The sequence below is a fragment of the Aristolochia californica genome, unplaced genomic scaffold, assembly GCF_029961685.1.
Source record: "Aristolochia californica isolate CCGP_79_NKW_82.1479 unplaced genomic scaffold, dmAriCali1.0.hap1 SCAF_12, whole genome shotgun sequence".
In the NCBI taxonomy this organism is placed as follows: Eukaryota; Viridiplantae; Streptophyta; class Magnoliopsida; order Piperales; family Aristolochiaceae; genus Aristolochia; species Aristolochia californica.
In genome coordinates, this window is record NW_027181793.1 from 19,092,356 (window position 1) to 19,116,302 (window position 23,947).

General features: G+C 39.0%; 1 protein-coding gene across 5 annotated transcripts in view; it reads right to left on the bottom strand.

Annotated features, from left to right (window-relative positions):
- Nucleotides 1-1,011: 1,011 nt before the first annotated feature.
- The window catches only part of LOC137945639 (TOM1-like protein 5), a 34,475-nt gene continuing 11,539 nt past the window's right edge, over nucleotides 1,012-23,947 (bottom strand). For 3 of the 5 annotated variants that reach the window (XM_068791594.1, XM_068791593.1, XM_068791592.1), the window contains exons 3-10: nucleotides 14,366-14,444; nucleotides 7,915-8,013; nucleotides 7,696-7,809; nucleotides 6,507-6,664; nucleotides 5,574-5,649; nucleotides 5,389-5,474; nucleotides 3,513-3,674; nucleotides 1,012-1,995 (exon numbers count right to left, since the gene is read on the bottom strand). In XM_068791594.1, the coding sequence (XP_068647695.1) occupies nucleotides 1,680-1,995; nucleotides 3,513-3,674; nucleotides 5,389-5,474; nucleotides 5,574-5,649; nucleotides 6,507-6,664; nucleotides 7,696-7,809; nucleotides 7,915-8,013; nucleotides 14,366-14,444 (1,090 nt within the window). In that variant the 3' untranslated portion in view covers nucleotides 1,012-1,679. Of the gene's footprint in view, nucleotides 1,996-3,512; nucleotides 3,675-5,388; nucleotides 5,475-5,573; nucleotides 5,650-6,506; nucleotides 6,665-7,695; nucleotides 7,810-7,914; nucleotides 8,014-14,365; nucleotides 14,445-18,892; nucleotides 18,986-23,947 lie in introns of all 5 variants that reach the window. The other 2 variants (XM_068791597.1, XM_068791595.1) reach the window with 2 other exon arrangements.

The following is a 23,947-nucleotide window of genomic DNA, read 5'->3' on the forward strand; positions in this document are numbered from 1 at the left end:
TTTCTCTTCTATCTTTTCAATTTCAAATTTAAATCTTAGAATAGAGCGTAGGGAGGAGGGAGGAGGGAAGCAAACCATCTCTTCAATAATGTGGGGTTCTCATCTCAAGTCAAGGTAAGGATTACCCCAACACTAAACCTTGGTAATATATTTATCTCAAACTTGGACTAAGGGGATACTCTCAGCTAAGAACAGGCAGGCCTTGCTGTATGAAAATGTTTCTAATTGCATTTGCATTGTCCTCTAGGAATCAGTTGATCCCAGGCTGAAAGACTAAATTTTGTTGAAATTAACACTACATAAATTGATAACTTCCAAAGTTATTAGCACAACGTATGCAGCACAAGAACTAGAAACGTATTAGCAACTCTTTGAGTACATTTTGGAATACCCTAGCAACAACTCTCCATGATTTCCTCACTGACTCTGTGTTTAATTTTCACCATCACCATTCGCTTGATATTGCGTAGGATCTGGTTTCAAAACATAAATCATCAAACATATAGATGAAGCTTGATTGTTCTCCCCCTCCATGGAAAACTTGTAATAATATATCCTTTAATGTGCAACCTCCAAACCCTAAAAATTTGAAAGCATCATCTCCAAGTTGGTACCCCGCCTTGTTTATAGGCACTTGTAAGCCTATGCCAACTAATACAAAAAGATTTAAAAAAATAAAAACCCATAAAAGCATCTGTACACCTGATTTTCGAAACCATGAAGAACCCGTTTGAATCTCGAGACAGATTTACATGAGGGCTCGACAAGATTCACATTTGGACCATACCTTGTGATCTGCAAGTTTAGCACACGAGTTGGTAGTTTGATGATACGACTCACATTGCCTCACTAGTGCGCTTAGCAAAGTTTATTCAATTGATGTTTTGACATAATAAGAATTCCATGAAATTCTTGATGTCTCATTGTCTCATGAAAACATGGCTCGAGGAAACTGGAACGTTCACAAATTTCAGATTTCGGACAACGGGCATCAACAATATGTTCCATGTTCATCGAGACAGGTACCCCAGTAAAAATCAAATAATATAACAACATTTCACGAATTTGTCAAAATTACAGAAATAAATATGATAAGAAGAGACGATCATCAGGGAAAAAAAAAAAACATCCGAAAACAAATTTCCTCGACAGAATCATCATGGAACTGTTTTTTTTTTAGTGCACGGTTCAGGTTCTATCCACTCGTACCACAGCATGCTAGTGTACAGACTCTGGAGATCCACAGTTTCGTTACTATTCCACACACCACAGAAATCAGTAAAAGGAGTTTTTTTTTTTTTTAACTTATTTGCAGTATAGCTTAATGACTGACCAGAACATATGCTCTGCTTAGATGAGCATCCCACCCCCTAAAAAATAAATCCCAAATGCTATACAAGCTTAAATACGTTGTAGTGGGACTACCCATATATTCTACAGCTCCCACCCAATCACATAGATATAAGTCAGTTCTGTAAGATAAATGCTACTAGAGCCAATTAAAGACTCCAAGCTAAGCTCTTTCAGGTCAAGCCAATGAGCTGCCTCAGCAAGGCGATTTTACTTGTTCAAATGAGAGTCGACCATACCAAGCCTATCAAAGGCATATTGGAATCTCCACTTACATCACAATGATGTATCAATCACAAAAAAAAGTTAGAAATTACCTAAGCCTCCATTCAGTCACTAAAATCGATGCTTCCACTCCTTGAACTACTTCCATTGCGGCTATGCAATGAGAGGCCCCTCACGTGACCTGCCAAATCAGTACCATCTTCCTGCTTCTCCTTGAAGAATTTCTCCCTCTCTACATGTTTGGCAGGAGGTGGAGGAATTGCAACAGTTGACTGTGGAATGGGTGTAATAGATTCTGCTGGTGGATCTATAGAAAGAGGGCGTATGAGAGGCCGGTGCAATCTTACAGCCTGGATGGGTCCATACAAGTTTGGTAAGTTCTCTGGTTGGTCCTGAACACGGGCTTTTCCTTTCCGCAATCTGAGAAATTGTAGCACAAGCAAGGAGAAAAAAATAATAATAGTAAGGAACAAGATGGATGCCAAAAACCTTGATCTGCAGGTAAGTAAAAGTGTCGGTCAACTAGGTTATCCTTAAAAGAAAGTCCATTGCATAACATGCCTTTAATCACTTCCAATTTTAGACAACCGACAACACAAGAACTGCAGAAGCCAACTACATATGCAAATATGGTGAAAAAATATCATTATTATTATATTCAGGATGGTGACATGTCCGATTGGGTTCAACCTGTTCAACCAGGTTCAGATACCAGCTGAAACAGTAACATCATAATATGCATTAGCTAACTAAATAATCGGTTCATAATATTTTCCGTATGACTCCAAGTCACAACAGAAGTCTGGTGGCAAGATACTTCACCCCTCTCAGAGAAGTGAAAAGTTCAAATTCTTACCTCTTTCACTATAACCATTTAAATTTTTTTTAACAGCAAAGGACACCAGCTAATTAAGTGAATCAGTTTGGTTGGTCAGTTTTCCAGTCAAACTGGTCCACATGTCCAGATCAGCCAGTATGGCAAAAAATAGGTTGCCCCATGCAAAAACTAAATGGGGCACCAAATCAATCTTAAAGTCAACTCCAGTTCCTACAACACTGCAACTCGAAGCCTTTGAGACCCAGCTGAGAGTGAAGTCAAAGTTCAGTCTCAAGAAGTCTCTACAAAATTGTTATGGCCTCTAGACACTGCTGAATTTTGACAATTTTTTTCCTTTGTAAAAGAATCTACTCTATCGTATTTTGGAAATTATAACAACCTAAGTACCTCTACACTCTTCATAAGCCAGTAAGTACGATGTTTTTGTTTCAAAACTTACAAAGCTTATCATGTAATTAACGAGACCAGAGTTGAGAGTTTGGCCAGTCTAACAATCAGGACAGGTGGGCCAATATAGGTTAAGAAAGAAAAAAGGCCCCATTGCTGGCCGTGCAACAGTACATACATTGGTCAGCCAATTTATCCATGTAATTCAAGAAAAATATATGTGCAACAGAACATCACCTGTCAGCCTATTTTCAATGTAATTCAAGAAAAAATATAAAGTGCTAATATGAGAGAGAAAAAGACCCAATTGCTGGCCATGCAACCATATATCATGGTCATCCTATGGATACATATAATTCAAGAACAAGAAGCTACTTGACGGAACCATGAAAACACACATAGGCACTCCACTGAGAGAGTTTTTTGGAAGACCCCAAGCCCACAACCATGATCATGCAACAACCCAGTAGATAATTGATGTGAAAACCAAATTCCCACGTTTCTTTGTTTTAGTTTAAGCTTTATATTGAGAATGTCAATATAAGAGCTGCTTTAGAAGTCTCAAGCTACATTTCAGAAACCATTCACAAACTTACTGAAATAGAAATTTCATAGGCCAGATATTGGAGCAATATCTTTGCATTCTCTTCTTAAGAAATAGAGTAGGATAGAGAAGTGATGAAAATCACAAATCATAATAGGAACAACTCACCTCCTGAAAAGCTGGTCCTTTTCCTCTTCCTCTTCAGCTTCTTCATGATTAAAAGAAGTTGCAGCAGAAGTAGCACGAACCAAAAGAAGTGCATCATGTTTAGCAAGTAACTTGTCAAGCTTGTCATTTAGTTCTATTGCCTGAGAAACCAATTTCTCATCCCTGCATTAGAAAGAAGCATCAGAGTAAAAAGAAGTATCAGCAATAATTGTGAGATTTGCTGAAGATAGATTTTTTTTTATTTGATGTTATCCGGTTGCAATACAAAACCCATTATGAATATTGTTAAATTAGGTCCAAGGCCCATCCCAAAATGACTAGCCACCTTAGGAAACCTCTCTCAACTAATAAACTCAAGATATTCACTAACCCATGTGGGACTATTCCTTAACACTCCCCCTCACGTGTAGACCCTCTTTTTGTGGCTCTACAAGTGGATAATTTAGGAGTAGACAGTTTAGGTGTAGGCCCTCTTTTATGGCTCTACAAGTGGATAATTTAGGTGTAGGCCCTCTTTTGTGCTCTACAAGTAAATAGTTTAGGTGCAGGCCCACATATGAGTACCTGCTCTGATACCATGTTAAGTTGGGTCCAAGACTAGCCAACTTAGGAAACTTCTTTACCAACTAGTGAACTCAAGATCTTTGTACTCACTAATCTATGTGAGACTATTCCTTAACACTCCCCCTCACGTGTAGACCCTCTTTTTGTGGTCTATAAGTGGATAATTTAGGTGCAGGCCCAATATTGACCACGTGAACAGGCTTTGTGAGGATACCATACCACCACTACTTTGGGTTAATCCCCTCCTAAACATTGAAAAAATGCGATACAAAACCCATTATTAATATTATTAGATTGTTGTACCCGACCCAATAGTTTGACCACATGAACAAGGATTTCTGAGGATACCAGCAATACTTTGGGTTAACCTTCTTAAATATTTTAAATTATTAGATTGTTGCACAAGACCATGGTTTGACAATGTGAACAGGCTTTGTGATGATGCCACCACTACTTTGGGTTAATCTCCTACAAAATATTGTTTTTTCACAGTAACAAGGATCCACTGAACTTTCCATTGTTAAGTGCAGGACTGGCTATTCCTACAGGTTACTCATTGGACCATTTTACCCACCAAGACATTAGGTATGAGAAACGAATGTTTATATGAAACCATGTATGAACAGAGAAGGATGTGGACAGTAGATTAATAACTGAATCAGTCAAGGACGATTTAATACTTATATTGATATAAAAAATTTAGTGATAAGAGAATCTGTTCGAAACAGCCTCTTGCCTAAAGAATGAACACTGATGTTGTAAATTAATACGAAGTACTCCAAACATCTGGCAATCTGGGTATTTTATATCCTTTCTTATTCGTATCTCTTTGTACACGAGTCATCCAAACTACATCCACATCAGTTTCTCTCCAAGTGCACAAACAAATAATAAGGCTGTAAAAGAAACAAGAGAAGAAACACTGATCCCAAAAAGCCAAAGAGTCCAGTTTCAATCAACAAAACTAGCAACCATAGAATTGCAATGACCTGCATATGTCAGCATTGGGCACAAACTCTAAGCACTTTGAGCCCAGTCCTGTGCATTTCAACAGCTCCTGACCCTTCAAATTTTGTAGGAGGAGCTCATACATACCATGTGTTTCATGAGCCAAGCTCCTGGATAATGCTCCGTCAGCAAAGAGTTGTTCCCTTCAGGAGCTAAGAACTGCTTCCCCCAAGAAAGCAGTGGAACAACCCCTGTAAACTTCATGATGAGAATCCCTCTAACAGGGCCTCCATATGCAACCTTTGTTGCCTCAATTTATGAAATATATCTATAGAAAGAGAAGAAAAGGTAAAGATGGACTCACCTACAGGTCATCACCAGATGCACTACTCTTTGCTTCTGAAATGAACATTGTTCAACTAGATCTAGAGTGAATTCATCAGTTGCTCCCTGCAAGAACATATTAAAATCACATGTTACTGTTATAAGGCCAAATATCAGGGAAGATGAGCAAATCGCAGTTTTAAAAGTCAAACAATCAACTCATACCTCAGGATGCAAAGGATCAATAGCATCCAGCACTTCTCTTAAAACATCCATAGCAGCAGTAGCTTTGAGAATTATACTATAAAAACAAAGACAACAGGGGAAAACAATGTAAGTGCAAGGAAAACTAGGAGTTCACTTAAAATTTTTTCCCAAGTTTTCTCCAGATCAAGCAAGCTGAAACAGCTGTTACTTGGAAAAAAAAGACTAATAAAATTGATTTCCTTGTGGGACAGAAAAAACTATGTTGAGCAAACGTCATTGATTTCAGAAATATGGTTTTTAATCTTAAACAAAAAAGACGCATAAGTGGAAATCAGCTTATCTACAACCAGGAGCTCTATTAATTTTTTTTGTAGAATCAAGATCTCTATAGAAACACCATTTGGAATAGCATACTGAGATCCTGAACTTAAAAATAGAAAAATGGAAAGATTTTAGCCTCCCCTAGCCATCACCTTCATTCAGTTAAATTAAGTCGAATTGCTGACAACACTAAATGACCCCTGAAAACAGTTCTTTGTGGGTGGATTATTTCTTGGGCTTCATCATTTCAAGGTGTACCGTTCTATCTGAGTGAGACCCACTTGTCCAATGATGGCTCTCTGTTTCAGCATCAATGAAGCAGGTGAGACATCAGATCAGCAGTATCACATCACCCATAGGCCATGCCACAGAAATAATAATAATTTCACAGGCATATTAATATCCTGATTTAAGATGACAGACAGAAAGACACTAAGAGAGGCTGCTTATAATTTCCTTGATCATATTTAAAAGGGGAAGGAGGAGGTTAAGCATGCTTATTATAGGAATGCAAGAAAACCACAAAGCAAAATTTGTTTCCAAACAATTATAATTTTAGAACAGAGAATCCAAGAAAAAATTTAGGGACACGGAGACTTGAAATAACAATCTACCTCAAGAAAATCGTACCTTGAGTCAGACCCAGACCGAGGAATTGGCTCTTGAACAGCAGAATCAAGCTTTGGAGGCACAGAACTCACAGATGGCAAGTTAATCGAATTAGAATTTTCTGATGACTGGTCTGCAGAGCGAGCAGGAGCACATTGTGGAAACTGTACCCTTGAGCACTGGATAGAACCACCCATCGTGAACTTCCACAACTTGGTCAAGATAATACAATTTAAAACTACAATTTTTATGAAATGCTGGATGGCTTTTTTTGCTGTAAAAAACAAAATGGAGCAGGAAACCCCTCACACTATAATAGGGAAGGAGTCACCAATCACAAGGGAGAGTGGCGGGAGGAGACACCTCCTTAGCCAATACACCAGAGATAATATATGAGCCCTCAAAGTGCGATGCCAAGAGACAATTAAAGGGTTACAAGTGTCTTTGATTTCCTCATGGATTCACCTGAAGAACCACGGTGGTACAGAATTTTCTAATTAACACTACAATTTATTGAAGCTAGCTTTTCATTTAAAGAAAATATTTTCCTTTGAAATGATACAGAACTCTGAACACCAATCAAGAACTAGAAAAATTCATGTAGAAAGTTTATCCCAAACGAAAATGTAGTTTATTGTCATCCAAAAACTAACTAAATTCATTCGCATCTGGAATCATGACACTTGCTTCTGAAAGTAAATGTTCATCAAATAATTCCCAGTTGTTGAATCATTGTATTCTTGCATCAATATTTTAAGAGACAAAACACCCAAAGTGGTGTTTTTAGAATACCCATAGGGGGCCAAGAGGCATGTAAAATGACAGCAAAACCATAATGTGCATTTTAAGGAACCATTATGTAAATTTAATCAAAGCTGCTCAGATCATTAGTAGTATCATCCACCGTGCTCAAGTGCTTCAATCCAGAAATGTTCATGCTTTCATAATGAGGGTAAAACCCATATTTCTACGCAGTTGCTTATTAAACTTAAACAGTGTACAAGACAAACTGCCATATAAAATGGATGCATCCCATTGGACACATTTTAAGAACCCATGACTTTTTTTTTTTTTTTTGAAAAGCCATCAAGACACGAGTTGGTCAGAGCAGCTCTATTCTTCACGAGTGCAAATTCAAATGATATATAGCATAGTTAAGATCATATCAACAGAGACTTTGAGGGGAAAAGAAGCCAAATATTATACCCACCACCAAGTCATAGTATGCAGCATAATACTGAGGAAACTTTCCAGAAGCTCCACCAAGGGATGTCTGTGTTGCATCAAGGAGAAGAAATATTTTCTCCCGCACAGGGAGATCTGTCTGCAAAGTAGAAGATAGACCAAATATTGGGTTGTGAAGCATATAGGGAACACTCAGGCATACATTGCTCACATAAAACTAAAATTACTCCAGATCTGGACTCACCTTCTTCTTCACTATCTTGACAAGGACAGGGAGAAGTCCTGTTTCAATCACCTGTTGGTGAATATGGTCTCCACAGTTGTTCGTTAACATCTCTAATAACTGCAACACCCAAAAAAGTGAATTAGTGGAAAGAGATGAGCCATATTTCGTACAATAAAATGAAATGAATTTTCATTATCCAACTATTCACTTGTACCAAAAATAAAAAAATAAAGTGTTTGCTTATTCCTTGCGTAAGATTGTAATTAGAGGAACTTGATCAATTAGTTTCTTACACCGAGTGATCCTAATGCACCTGGGGGAAGTATAACATTATATGAGTGGTTTCTACAGTGAATCTCACTAGTAGTCGGCATGTATTTCTGAATTCCTGTTACACTATTGGACAAAATAACCTCCAATAGAGAATGCATAAATTAGGACTTTGAGACAAAAAGAGGCCCTTCTTCAAATCCCTGAATATGAACATCATCAACAGAAGCTTATATCCCTAAAGCACCAATTCCTGTTAGAATAATCTTTTCTGCTGACTTATATGCAAGTCTCACTTTATAACCTTAATTCTGAAGGAGGAGGCTGCACTGCTGAGTGAATATCGACCAATCAGCTAGGTCTTATGTCCTCACAAGTTGTTGGCAAAGGGCCTTGCCAGAAGACTAAAAAAAGTGATGCCACATGTTATCAGCGATTCTCAAAGTGATTTTATTGAGAGTAAGCAGAGACTAGACTCAGCATTCTTCTTATATGACCATGTGGATGAGTATAAGAAGAGGGGGGAAGAAATTGTCATTAAACTAGACATAGTAAAGGCATAGTAAAGGCATTTGACAAGGTGAACTGGGACTTCTTGGACTTTGTAACGGAAAAAAAAGGCTTTAGGCAGAAGTGGATGGGCTGGATTAACAGCTGCATTTCATCTCCATCCTTTTTCTCAATTGCTGAATCGGACAGTGAAAGGTTACTTTAATGGCTCCAAGGAGCCTCAGCATTCATCTCTTATGAGCTTGTGGATGACTCATAAGAAGAGGGGGAAAAGAGTAATTGTCATTAAACTAGACATGGAAAAGGCATTTGACAGGGTGAATTCAGGAATCTAGGACTTTGAAATGGAAAAAAAGAAGCTTTGGCCAGAAGTGGATGAGCTGGATTAACAGCTGCATTTCATTTTCATCCTTTTCTCTCTTGCTGGATAGCACATTGAAAGGGTACTTTAACGGCTCCAAGGGGCCTGAGCTTCATCTTATATGAGCTTGTGGACGAGTATAAGAAGAGGGGAAAACAGAAATTGTCATTAAACTAGACATGGAAAGGCATTTGACAGGGTGAATTCAGGCTTTTTGGACTTTGTAATGGAAAAAAAAAAAAAAGGCTTTGACCAGAAGTGGATGGGCTTGATCAACAGCTGCATTTCATCTCCATCCTTTTTTCTCTTTCTGAATGGCACACTGAAACTGTACTTTAACAGCTCCAAGGGGCCTCAGCATTCGTCTTATAGAAGCTTTTGGATGAGTATAAGAAGAGGGAAAAACAGAAATTGTCATTGAACTAAACATGGAAAAGGCATTTGACCAGGTGAATTCAGGCTTCTTGGACTAAAAGGGTTTGACCAGAAGTGGACGGTCTGGATTAACAGCTGCATTTCATCTCCATCCTTTTTCTCCTTTGCTGAAAGGTACAATGAAAGGGTACTTTTAAGGGTTCAAGGGACTTGAGACAGGTGGATGCAACCCCCCTCTCCCTTTGCTTTTGTAAGGGACGCTCTAAACACATTCTTTTATGTGGCACAGCAAGAGTTTGGTTGCAGTCAAAGCAACTCAAAATTCTATGTTCCTTCGCTACAATTTACTGTTGGAAGATATGGTCAAGCTTAAATGGCATTATTATAACCCTTTTATTTTTTCCTCTTATTCACACCTATTAGAGTGAAGGGTAAACACCTAATTTCAAAAAAAAAAGAGTGAAGGGTATACTTGTAAATGATGTATTCCTAACCACTATAAATAAAGCGCAAGGGGAAGGATTAGGTCATTGAACACAACCCTAATCTCTTCCCTCCTCTACGTGCTCCCTCTTTCTCCTCTCTAGCCATCCTCTTCTTTTCTTCTTCTCTCGTGCTCTTCTTCTTCTTCTTGTTTCTTCTCTCCTTTTTCCTCTCCTTCATCACATGTGGCCTTTAAGTTCAGAGATGATGGAATCCTGGAAAGAGACCAGTGGATTGTAAATGGCTCTTCACAATGAAGTATAAGTCGGATAGATCCATTGAGAGGTATAAAGTGAGATTAGTAGCCAAGGGATATACACAAACCTATGGGGTAGATTATCAGGAGACGTTTGCACCGGTGACGAAGATGAACATAGTAAGGATGTTGTTATCTCTAGCAGCAAACTATGATTGGATTTTACAACAGTTCGATGTGAAGAATGTTTTTTACATGGAGGAAATCTATATGGAAGTTCTATATGGAGGAGGAAGAAATCTAAATGGAAGTTCCACCTGGATTTGGCATAAATTTGGGTAAAAAGAAAGCGTGCAAACTGAAAAAGGCCTTGTATGGGCTCAAACAATCTCCTAAAGCAATGTTGAATATAAAGTACAAACAGAGCCAAGGTGATCTTACATTTTTTATCAAGCATTCAACCAGGGGGAGTCATGGCATTAATAGTTTATGTGGATGTTATTATAGTAGCTGGGAATGATCCAGATGAAAATGAAGCTTTTCGGAAGTATTTAGCAAAAGAATTTGAAATAAAGGATCTTGAAAAATTGAAGTACATCTTAGGAATAGAAGTATTTGGGTCCAAGGAAGGAATCTTTGTTTCTCAACAAAAACAAGTAAACTCGGTTGTAGACCATCAGACACGCCTATTGAACCAAATCATAGACTAGGAGAGTCTATGGAAGGAGAATCAGCTGACAAAGGCAAGTACCAACGACTTGTTGGGAGGCTAATCTATCTATCACACACGCAGCTTGAAATTGCATAAACAGTGAGTGTGGTGAGTCAGTTCATGCAAAACCCTAAGGATGTCCATCTCCATACATTATATCAGATCTTACAATATTTGAAAGGCAACCCGGGAAAAGGGATTCTCTTCAGAAAGGGCACAAGTATGGAACTAGAAGCATACACAAATGTTGATTATGCCTGCTTTTTAACTGACAGAAGATCAACATCTGGGTATTGTACCTTTCTTTGTGGAAATTTGGTAACCTGGAGGAGTAGGAAACAACAAATTGTAGCAAGATCTTGTACAAAGGCAGAGTATTTGTGAGTTGTTATGGTTCAAGATTAAAACTTAGAAGACTAGAAGATTAAATGGGAGACCCCAATTAAACTTTATTGGGGCAATAAGTTTGCAATCAACATAGCTCATAATCTTCTTCAGCACGAAAGAACTAAACATGTGGAAGTTCACAGACATTTCATAAAGGAGAAACTTGCAAGTGGATTGATTTGCACTCCCAACATTTCTACAGAAGGCCAATTAGCAAACATCTTAACTAAAGGATTGACGAGTTCAGCATTTCAGAGGATTGTGAGCAAGCTAGGGATGGAAAAAATCTATTCCCCAGCTTGAGGGGGAGTGTTAGAAATTCAGAACTGATTGAAAGCCCAAGATTTCTATGAATAACAGTAATTGGAGGGACATATTTGTATTTCTAATTATAGGATATTAGCTGTAAATTAGTAGATACTAATTTCCTGATTTCTAGATATTAGAATCAGATTACAGCCTAAGTAGAATTTCTTATTTGTCTGTGGCACTAAGGAGATTCAAAGTCAGTAGTTAGTAAGGCCAAGAAGGAAGTGGAGTATCCTTATTCACAGCCTGCTATTGTAATTAAGATCTTCAACTTCTGATGTGAATAATCTAACAAAGTTGGGTCATTTACAGCCTGCTAATGTAATTAATTTGACTGATATGTTTAGTAAGGTCTTCTCTTAGTATGGCCTCTTACTATGGCTTCATTAGGCTATTGAGACTTCTTTAAGTCCTACATAATTTTTGCTTTCAAATAAAATTCTCCACCTTCTTGGGAAGAAAAAAAAAGCAACATTCTGCCTTATAATTCTGACAAGCAATGGAACTGGCTGCCTCAAGCACCTGGTACATGCTTCCCTAAAATTAATTTGGTGGGGAAACCAGAATGCCCATCTGTTTTAAGTTTTAAATTTTAATTTTAGTTATTAATAGGCTATAGCAGCATGCTGGATGTAGTTTTTTTTTTAAGATGAATTAATAAAATCTCTCTGTTTCTCTTCTCTCCCTTCGCTTCCCCTTCTTCTCTATTCTTCTTCTTCTCCTCTCCAATTTCCTCTTTCTCCCTCTCTTTCTTCCCCTCCTCAATTCTCCTTTTTCTCATTTCCAATTCTTCTTTCTTCTTCTCTGTTTCTCTTCTCTGTATGGAACCAATTAATCAACAACCCAACGCGTCAATTTAAATTTGCGCACTCGTCCTGCATCAACTTTCAGCCAAGGACTGTGGCTCAATATCCAATCAATGCCCACAAGTTCGTAAAAGAAATTTATATTGGGGATGTCACTTGCTGGGAAGCATATCTGGTGTAATCCAAAGTTCAGCTATGGAGCTAAACGTGAGCCAAAAACCTCATAAAGGAAAAGAGCTGCTACAAAATCAATATGAAATACTAGAAGAAGAATTAGAGAAAAAAAGTTCTCAAAAGAAGCAATCAGATTTAAGGAGGAGGCTTCTGAGCTTAAAGGAAGTTTGAATATATAACCTTAATGTTATGCTAAATAAATTTTCCACCTTCTTAGGAAGAAAAAAAAAGCAACATTCTACTATATAATTCTGACAAGCAAGTCTAGATACAAATGGAACCGGTTGCCTCCAACAGCTCACACATGCTTACTTTCAGCCAATGGCTGTGCTCAAGATCCCATCAATGCCCACAAGTTCTAGAAGACATGTATATTGGGGATGTCACCTGCTGGGAAGCATATCTAGTGTAACCCAAAGTTCAGCTAAGGAGCTAAACGTGAGCCAAAAACCTCATAAAGGAAAAGAGCTGCTAGAAAATCAATATGAGATACTAGACAAAAAATTAGAGAATAAGTTCTCAAAAAAAATGGTTTCTGAGCTTAAATGAAGTTTGAGTAGATGACTCTGATATTGCAAGTACAAGAAGTTATTTTTTTAAAAAAAAAGAAGGCATTGTATTTTTTTTTGATAAAGATGTATTGTAGTAACAAGCGAAAAACTTACAAAGGAAGAGGGAGCAGAACCCTAACAACAAGAGATTGAAGGGACGCTCCCTGTTTGGCAAGCACATCTGCCGCCGAATTTGCAGATCTCACTCATTTGACTTTAGTAGTAAGTTCTTTAATTTCCTTTAATTATACTCTTGTTCTGAGAAGCCCATTATCTATTAAGTATGAAGAAGCCTCTTTGTAATTGCAGATAGGAAGAACAAGTGAGAAGCAACTATGCCACTTTTCCAGGAAGCTATAAGGTTTCATATCCTAGTATTACACCTCTTTGTATTCCTGTTACAAATTTTGAACAGAAATTGCTAGTTTCCTCTCCAAGACTAATTCCTAGTTAAGCTGGACATATAAAATCTTAGGACAAAATAATAGCATATTTCTGGGTCAGAGGCAAATTGAAGTGCAGAATTGCTGCTTTTCCTGATCTCCTACAGATCTAAGATGCAAACTTGATCTTCATATTGAATTCTTTGTTCCATGCCTCAATCAATATCCCAATCTCCTCTAGATGGCCCATGACCTCACCAATCACCATATCCATTCAAACTTCTCAAGCTGCTGACAGCAAGAATAAGATTCTAACAAGGAATTTGATCAGCATCATGTGACAGTAGCCTATCATCCTGAAATTGTCTTGGTAAGAGCAACCTTCCTGGCCCATCAAGGATAGTACACAGTAGCATCTTCCAAAAAATTTCACATAATTCAAGGTCCCTCTCCACCCCTTATTGAAAGTTCACTCAAATTACCTACAGCTTCTTCATTGGGTGACATAGTCCACAATACATCAGTTTCAAAAGGCAAGGTTTTCTACAATTTCAAACCCCACATGTAAGCTTTCCAATGCCAATGAGGAAGCAATGGACCAATATTTTCCAATTGCTTCTTTACGTACTCAATTTGGCAATCCTGAATGATGAGGTCTGACATCCACAGTTGTTTTCCAGTAATATTTTGGGGAAGTAAAGGGGCAAGGACTCACTTTCAGCCATATCTTGTGCATGATTCAGTTAATGAACGTTGTAAGATGAAATTAAATTCATTTTATTTAAGTTATAAACATACTGAACATACGGTGCACCAAAAACTTATCCAATGATGTATACATCCTATTACTGTTTTTGAAATTATGTGCCCTTCAGACATTCTGAATTCTAGCATAACAATTTTTAACATATGAAAGGACATAAAATGGTGCAAACCAGAAGCTACCACTTACCATGACAGCAAAAATTTGAGTATTCGGATTTTTACTCCCCAACCGTTTCTTTATTGCTTTGATGACATCTCTAGCTTGCCTGCCAATTAAAAAAAGCAAGTCATTTTTGAATAAGTTATAAGAGATAGAAACGGAAAGGAACAGTTCAAATTGCAAAAACAATCCTGCATTCGGAATATGAGGCAAGCCACTCGAGCATTAAAAAATTGCAATCATGAGTACAAAACAACATTGTGAAAACAGTTGAAGAGCTAAGCCAACTTGTCTAATGTTGAAGAACATGTATGGGAAAGTCTTAAATGACTCTTACAGTAAAAAGTCTCACAAGAGCCTGAATTACTATAATGAAGTTTAACATGAGTCTCATGGGAGCTCTCACAAAAAGACTCTTAGTTTAAAGGTATTTGAGTTATGTTAGTCTTCTGAGTATGTTTAGTTATTTAATTGTTGTAGGATTTATATTTTAGTGTTTGACTTTGGGTGTAACTGGGACATGGGTAGTTTAATTGTAATCTGATTCTACTTATTTCATCTATTACAAATAGACACTCATAGTACCCAATTATAATCAAGTCAAGAATTATTTCTCTTTTCCAGAAATTCAACATGGTATTTGAGAGGGGTCTGTAAATTGACACAACGTCAATTTACAGAGATGATGTGTTTTCTCTCTCAAACCAGGTTTAGTGTAATTTATTTATTTTTACAAGTTCTTTCACTCATAATTTTTTAATTCCTTATTGAATTTCAATTGCCATATTCCTCAGGTTTGTTTCTTTTTGTTCTTCAAGAATAACTTTTGTAATAATTCCTTCCAAAAAATCTATATGTCTAGTTCCCGTGAGCAGCTTGTTTGCTACTGAAAGTTCATTTCTTTTTGTTCTCCCCTATGCTATTGTCCAAGGGTTGTAAAAGTCGGTTCGCTTTACCGTATGACAATCTGGGCTAGGTGGTAGCATAGTCACATGGGACTCGTGTTTGTTGGGCAGAGTCTTGGCTCCTCCTACTGCTAAGTCTACCATGAATTTATGTTTATGAATTTCTCCTCGTGCAAGCAAATCTTTCTCTCTCACCCGCATGAAGCAAAGTTGTGATAATATGGCAACAGGAGGGAAAGAGAGTGAAAAGTTGATGATGATGGGAACTGCGAATGAAATTGTTAAAGCTCCAGAGAAAAGCCCTGTCTTCATGAAGGACCTGACAGAAGAGGAACAAGTTGTCGCTGTGGGCCACTCTGCTGGTTTATTTAATCTCGAAATGCTGGATTAGATCAATCCTCACATCTCATGACTGTTGCCACATGGGATTTATTTAATGAGTTTAACCAAGTTCTCCTACTTCGAGTAGGACTCAAAATGCATGTTCCCAGCAAACAGTACGTCGCTGTCCAAATCCAAGACTTCTGCAGTTCTGTGTTTCTTCCTGCCGTCGTGTGTTCTTCAACCAAGAAGCAGAGGATATCACCTCGGATTCATACTGAGGCCTCTCAATATAGTCACCTTGGCCCAGCAAGCTGTCCTACTTCAAGTATGACTCAACAGCCACGATGCTTGATGCTAAGTTGATGCCATGACCAGAAAAAGAAAACACTTGCAATTCAACTTCAAATAGGAGTCTCCTCATCTCATGCGTCTTCTTCACTGTCAGTTGAGAAAGTAAGAGGTAATGCATTCTTGCTGAATCATGTAATGAAGCTGCGTGAGGTGTTGGACATCTATAACTGCAGCAGTTGAAGAAGATAAAAAAGAGGAGAAACTGAGAGGTCGCCATTGCGGTCTCAGTATTCTACCAATTCGTGGTCACATTTGGATGTGAAGATGTGTTGCTTCGGATGCTTGCCTTCATTATTACAGCCTTGTTTCTGCCCTCTGAAGTGATACAATTTTTTTCAGAACCCACGATCTTCATTTTCGAGAAGACAAGCACTTCAGAAACTCTAGTCATTCATATTGCTTGGCTTTGCCTCTTGATGCCCAGCATGCAAAATCAGAACTCTAATTGAGCTGTCTTTCTTCAGAGACCAATCGCAGAGTCCTATAAGGTTGCCTTAGCAGATAGAAAGACCTTAATAGCTGCCTTGAACTCTCTTATCGAATGGTGGATTATATCCGAACAGGAAATCGAAGACCAGCTTTATTCAGTTTTGATTCAAGAATGCCGGCTCATATATTTCTGGTCATTGATGGCTGCTTAGATGTACATGGCAGACAAACAAGGGTATTTCAGAGTTCATTGTGATGGTGGCTGATATGGAACCACTTGAAATTCTTAATCCTTCATGCAGCAGCACCCAGCCGACTATCAGCAACTTCTACTTTCTCAACTATCAGCAACTTCAACTTTCTCTTTAATCATCATCTTCTTAGGCTCCTCCTACTCGGGTTAACTATCAGCAACTTCTACTTTCTCAACTATCAGCAACTTCTACTTTCCCAACTATCAGCAACTTCAACTTTCTCTTTAATCATCATCTTCTTAGGGTCCTCCTACTCGGGTTATGATCATAGAGCAGCAGCAAAGGAAACAATTATAGAGCATTGTCTCATTCAGTGCTCGCCCAGCAATGATTCTCTAGTCTTGCTGCTTTTGAATTGTCACCATGCCGTCAATTAGTATTTGGAGTTCTTCTGGGCTCAATGGGTTCTCCAAACGTCAGTAAAGAACAGTTGCTGTCTTGATCTTGGTTGGCATCTGTCACCCACCTGTTCACACCTGGTACGCAACTTGTGTTGAATTCCCAAAAGCAATAGTCATTAACAGCAGCACATTAACTCTCTTGGACATGCAATTAAGTCCTTTCTTTACACATGGACTAGGTCCAAAATCTGTCTCCGGGACTTTCTCTCGAGTCAAGCCCAAGGACTTTCATTAAGGCCATATACAGCCTTCTTCAACTTACAAATTTTCCCACTCTCCCCTAAATAACATACTGCGAAGTTGCTCTATATACAGGTCCTCTATAACATTTCAATAAAGAATGCATTTTTTACATCTAATTGAAACGTAAGTTACCCATTATTTACTGCTAAATAAATGAAAATTTTAACAAAACTTGGTCAAGCTAACTAGGAGAATGTGTCAAAATACTTGACCACCAGTCTTGCCCTTATGCCTCTGTATAGTTCCATCGGGATTGTATTTAATGGTGTAAACTACTCTACACGCAAGCGTAACTGCTCCATCCGGCGGATTACATAAAGCCCACTGTTTGGGGGGTATTTAATCATTTTTCATTTATGTAATTTTGTCCGTCCTAGTTTACTTTGTTTCTACGAAAGTTGTTTCCCATAGAAAGTAAATTCTTGATATTTAACGGGTGCAAGACAAGATTGTAAGTCTTCATATTGATTAAGTTATAAATAAGGGAGAGAGGTTCGTAAATGCTGTAATTTTGTCCCTTCAATTCCAACACTCCTCTCAAACTGGAGCACATAGATTTAGCTTGTAAAAATATTTGTCTCTCAATTTCCATTTTAAGCACTAAAAGAAATACAAAAACTAGTCTTCAACAAAAAGTTTGTCTTCCAAAAACTGTCTTAAACTTTCAAGTTTGTGCTTCGTACATTCTTGTCTCTCCCCCTCAAGCGAGGGACTATACCGCAAGGGTCCCAACTTGGAAATTTAAGAAAAAAAAAAAAAGTCTAACTCCCTCCTTTTCTCCCTCAATACCAGACCATCTCCTTAATTACATCTCAGAATAAAACAAATTAACCATATAACTCTAGCATAAAGGAAAGCTAATTGATATCCTAGGAGGTACATAAACTATGGTAAATAATCAAAATACCATTTTTACAGATATTTCAACACTAAGTAAATGGATGGTAGACAAAAATTGCAGCCATTTTCTCCAATGAACTTGCAAACACACTATTCTCTCACTGACAAGCAAAAAAATTATAATATGTCATAAATTTTAGATAGATTCCCTATATTGTGGAAACATCTTCTTGGCTGAGTCTCATATGCCCTTAGCAGTTGTAGAAAAGAGTGTTTGATTACTCATAGTCAGCTCCATGTTGTTTAAGAACCATGTTACAACTAATGCATTTTTCTTTTCCCATTCAACAGGAAGAGATGAGGAGTCATCTCGTATAAGACAATCTTTTGCCTTTCTTCAAAGTTTATCTTAACAGCCTAGACCACAATAGGTAGATTTTACCACCTGTTATTGGTGGTGATCTGAACATGAGTATTTCTTCATCCTCATTACTAGACTTGTCAGAGGTATCACTCACTTCTCTTGAACTAGAAGAGGCCATACTTCAACACCCAATGCTCATCAGCACAAAATTCAGTAGAAAATCAAAATTAATTAAACCCAATTCCAGCCTTACAAAGAGAAGAAATCACAAATTAGACTTCTATATGGACCTACTATTTGCACAAGATATACAACTTATTTCCAAATTGAATTTCAGTATCAATCAAAGACACAATTCACCAAACCAAGCATATAACTTGTTAAAATACAAGTTCAGGGGTATTTTGGTCAATTCCTATATTTTCTCTGAAAAAGAACAATACCTCACTTGCTATGATCGACTTCAATGCCAAGGAAGTACTTGAGAGAGCCCAAATCCTTTGTCTGAAAATGTGTGGCCAGATATTGTTTAACTTCTGTAATACCATCAAGATCATCACCAGATAACACAATGTTATCTACATAGACAACCAAAACCACCATACTAGCCTTCCTTTTAAGTAGGAACATAAAATGATCACAATGGCTCCTATAGAACCCAAATTGCAGTACCACATCACTAAACTTTTCAAACCAGGCCCGTGGACTCTATTTAAGTCCATAAATAGACTTCTGAAACTTACACACCTTTCCTATCTCCCCTTGAGCAACATACCCAGGAGGTTGCTCCATATACACTTCCTCATGTAAATCACCATATAAAAAGACATTCTTCACATCGAATTGAAATAGACGATTAGTTCAGGACATAAGAAGGGAGGGCTCTACATGCTGGATGATGTATCCGTTTCTCGAGTTGTAGCTCTCACTACTGCAAATTCTTCTTAATTGTGGCATTTGCGCTTGGGACATCCATCACTAGCTAAGTTGCATCAGTTTTTTCCTTCTCTGCCAGCCGATATTTTATTTGATTGTGAATCCTGTCAACTGGGAAAGCATCACCAATCCAGTTTCCTAGTTAGTTCTAGTCAAGGCACCAAGTTGTTTGAATTAGTCCACTCTGATGTATGGGGTCCATGTTAGGTTCTAGCCCATTTAGTTTTAAATATTTTGTGTCGTTCATTGATGATTTCAGTAGAGTCACTTGGATGTATCTCCTATGGGAGAAGTCCGAAGTATTTGATGTATTCCTCAATTTTGTCAATGAAATAAAAAATTAATTTGGTGCATGTGTTCATGTACTTCATACTGACAATGGTATGGAATATCTTAACCATAAATTTTCAGTATTTTGTGTTTCTCATGGTATTACCCATCAAACATCCTACCCTTATATACCACAACACAATGGGGTGGTTGAACGTAAAAATAGACATCTCCTTGAGGTTACAAGGAGACTATTACTGCATATGAATCTTGCTAAATCTTTTCGGGAAGATGCGGTTTTAGCTTCGTGCTACTTGGTTAATCGTATGCCCTCGTCTGTTTTAAGTGGTCAAGTTCCTCTTCAGGTTTTAAAGCCCAATTGTAAGTTGTTTGGTGTGGCTCCTTGTATTTTTGGATGTACATGTTTTGTTCATATGTTTGGAATTTCGGTCGATAAGTTGTCACCTCGGTCTGTCAAATGTGTTTTTTTGGGATATTCTCGTCGACAAAAAGGGTACAGATGTTATGATCCTATTCGACCGAAGACATATGTGTCAGCCAATGTGACCTCTTTGAACATACTCCGTATTTTTCATCATCTATTGAGCTTCCTGTATCACATGGATCTCCTTCAAACAGTCTTGTTCCTGTTGCAGTTTTGGTTGTACCAGCATCATTGAGTTCTTCATTGCCTCTTCGCGTTTACAGTCGTCGCTCCCGTACTCCTACAATGCCTCTAGCAGTTACCTCTATAAAGCTCTCTTCTCATGATCCACCAGCTTCCTCATTGCCTGCAGATCCTATTACTTTGACTTGGACCAACCTATTAGTCTACGAAAAATTGATGTACTTGGGTATTCTCATGCTGATTATGTTGGGTATAAGATGGATAGATGTTCTACATCAGGCTACTGTTGTTTTGTTGGAGGCAACCTGATTAGCTGAAAAAAAAAAAAGAAACAGATACTTGTGGCTACGTCCAGTGCAGAGGCCGAGTATCGAGCAATGGCTCATACAGTTAGTGAGTTTATGTGGATTAAGTTTGTGCTTCTTGAGTTTGGTTTTACGTTACTTGACCATATGGTTATGAATTGTGAGGACCAGACAACCATTTTTATTGCCAATAACCATGTATTCCATGAAAGAATGAAACATATAGAGGTTGACTGCCACTTCATGCGAGATGCAGTTATGCAGGGGAAGGTGGTAACTCTTACCATGTAAAGTCTTTAAACCGGGAGATATATTTACCAAGCCTTGGGGAAAATGCGAACATGTATCCTTTAGTGACAAGTTGAGATTGTTTGATATCTACTCTCCAGCTTGAGGGGGAGCGTTAAAATACAAGTTTAGGGGTATTTTGGTCAATTCCTATATATTCCATATTTTTCTCTTATAGTATGGCTATTAGGTAGAGAATGTCTTATTTTATCTCTAGTTAAATTTTTATTCAATTTAGACATGTATTTTAGGAGACGGAATTTTGCGTATTGAGGGGTATTTTTGTCCTTTCGTAAATATTCACTTAAACCTTGATTATAAAGAAGCAAGAAGGAAAAACATCTGGTCTTGAATTGAATTTGCTGGTTTTGGAATTCTCAGGTGTTCAATATTTTGAAGGCAGTTTCCAAGGTTGAATGGAGCGGCGATAGGAGCGACCTCTGGAGCGGCGACGGAAGGAGCAAGATGAGGGATCATCGTCACTCGGGAAGAAGGCCCTATCGGAATTTGGGAAGCAGGAGAAAAATCGTCCCCTACATCTCGGCAAGCCAGATGTTGTGCTTACTCCCGACACTGTGTTTCCGCAGCAAACAAACGGAGGCAATCCGCAGGCGACAACGGAGGATGGACCCTAGAGCACAATGAAAGGAAAAACAACCAGAAGGAAAGAAAATGGGAAGCCGGGAGACAGAACATGACGATACGGCGACTCTGCGATCACAATGACTCTAAATCAACAGCGAAATAACAAGGTGGTGAGAATCACGATACGAAACGGCCGAAAAAGTTCTTTTAACTCGATTCCCATGGCTGCACTCTCGGATTTCGCCCGCTGCCTGGAAGATGCTCTTGCCGGCCACGACCTGAGACTTCGGGAACTCAGAATTGGAGACATCTCTTTCTCCCTCTCTGTATTCAGGAAATATGGCGTTCGAGAACTGAAGGTGATACAGAGACGTGAGCTCATCATAATGGCTCGAGTATAACTACCGGAGACGCTCGGGCAAATTCAGTGCTGGAAGGAGATGCGAGCCGTAATTCTGGAAATTAGAGAGAAGCACTCTATATATTTCAAGCCGACGACGAGGAAAATAAGCCTTCCTCTCATCAACGATCCTCGAAATTTCCCCCCATTAACCCAATCCACTCAGAACCGTCAAGCCTCCCAACCACCGTCCCCCGTATCAACCCCCCCTACTTTCTCCCGCACAACACAGCAACTTCCTACCATAGATTTACTACCCGAAATCTTCGAAAATGGAAAGAAAAACCTCACTGCCGGCTTGATCGTAGAATCGACCTCTAAGAAGTGGAATTGCGACAACCTCAAGATTTGGTTCGGAGACTTCTTTTGAACACAGCCCATGGTCGCGAGGATGGAGCCACGGAAATGGCTTGTTCTTCCACAATCGATGGAGGAGACGGAAGTAATCCTGGAAAACAGGAAATGGCTCCAAGAAGATGACCTGTGTTTCGTAGTGGACAGAAACTACAATATGCAAGCCCCTTGGCCAATGGATCTCGATCCGCGGCCTTTCGATCAAGCTGTGGACGATGAAGGTTCTCAACGAGATTTTTGTAACCTTCGGAAAGGTCATCAAGTGGTCGGACGCCACAATGGAGGGAACAGACCTTGAAGTTGCGAAGGCATTCGTCGATCCAAACTCACGCTGGAGCGAGAAATGTTTCCAAAAGCTCTGCTTCGGGGGAAATTTCGTGTGGATAGAGGTATCTTTTGAGGACCTCTGCATACTGTGTCCACCGAAACGTTGCCGGACGCGAGGAAGAAGAAGCTCGACCTCGGACTCAGCCTCTCAGAGCACTGAACGAGTCAACTCCGGAGACATGAGTCCGAATATCTCCCACTCAGGTGAGTCATCCCCACTCCCGAGTCCTGACTCAGGTCTAAATTCAAAAAATCTTTCAGCAAAGAGCTATCCCGAGATTTCCCTTATCCCGAGACCCACTGACTATGAGTCAAAATTTTCAAAATTAATTCCGTCCCCCTCATCTGGGAAGATGGGATACGAGCCAGTAACCCCTCTGCCGAGAACCATTTACGGTGCGTCAGAGGGTGCCCTCCCGAGGAATATTGATGGCGTGTCAGAGCTATTTAATTCAAATCTGCCTATCCTATCTGGGAAGACGGGAGGTGTGGTACCAAATACTTTAATCTCGGGCCCAACTTTCGAAAAAGCAAATGGGGGTAACGTCTCAGATCAGCTCCCTTCCGGAAATTTTTTTTTAAAAATCACAGCCCACTTTCAAATTCAAAGTTGATGAATCAGGAAGCCTCTCCGAAATCAGTTTTTGCCTCGGAAAGCGAGCCTACCCACCCCATGAGTGCGCAGGGTACGCAGAACGAGCTTCAGTCCGTCCCTGATTCTCCTGAACAGTATTCTGATTATGGCTGCTCTTCTAGTACCGGCGTGGCTGATTTTGAAAATTCCGGAAATATCCTCTCTTTTCTCCACCTCTTTTCTCTCACCCTCCCCCACACCCATCAAAAATCTGCCACCTGATTCCCATTTCCAGAAATACCCTTCCCCCCAGAAAGACTATCCCTATGGCCCTAACACGCAGAATGTTGAATTCGATGGGTACAAGCAAGGTAGTCAACCCCGGACTACAGAAAACCGAAAAGAGGACTCTAATATCAGTCTTGAAGATAGCTCCTCAAGTCAAACAAAGGGCCCAAAAACTCCCTCAGGAACTGAGCCTGATATGGACCCTGAATCTAGAAGAACAGAGAGGCAGATGGAATCTACCCAAACTCTGAATACTCACATGGAGACCGCCAATTTGGACTTTTCCAACTCAACTCCAGAAATACCCTCCGCTCCACCCTCTCCACCTATCCTGACCAAAAACAGAAGAAGAAGAAGACAAGTGGAAACCGCCCTACAAAGGAGGCAATCTAACAGACTGGCTAAGAAGATGAGCATGGTTAAAACATCTCCCGCTCCAAATGATAGATCTGCTTGTTTGGTGAAGGCCCTCCAAGTGCAAAGTCATAAATATGACGATGAAACATGGCAAAATATGATGAGAGTGGCTAGCATATTGGGGGT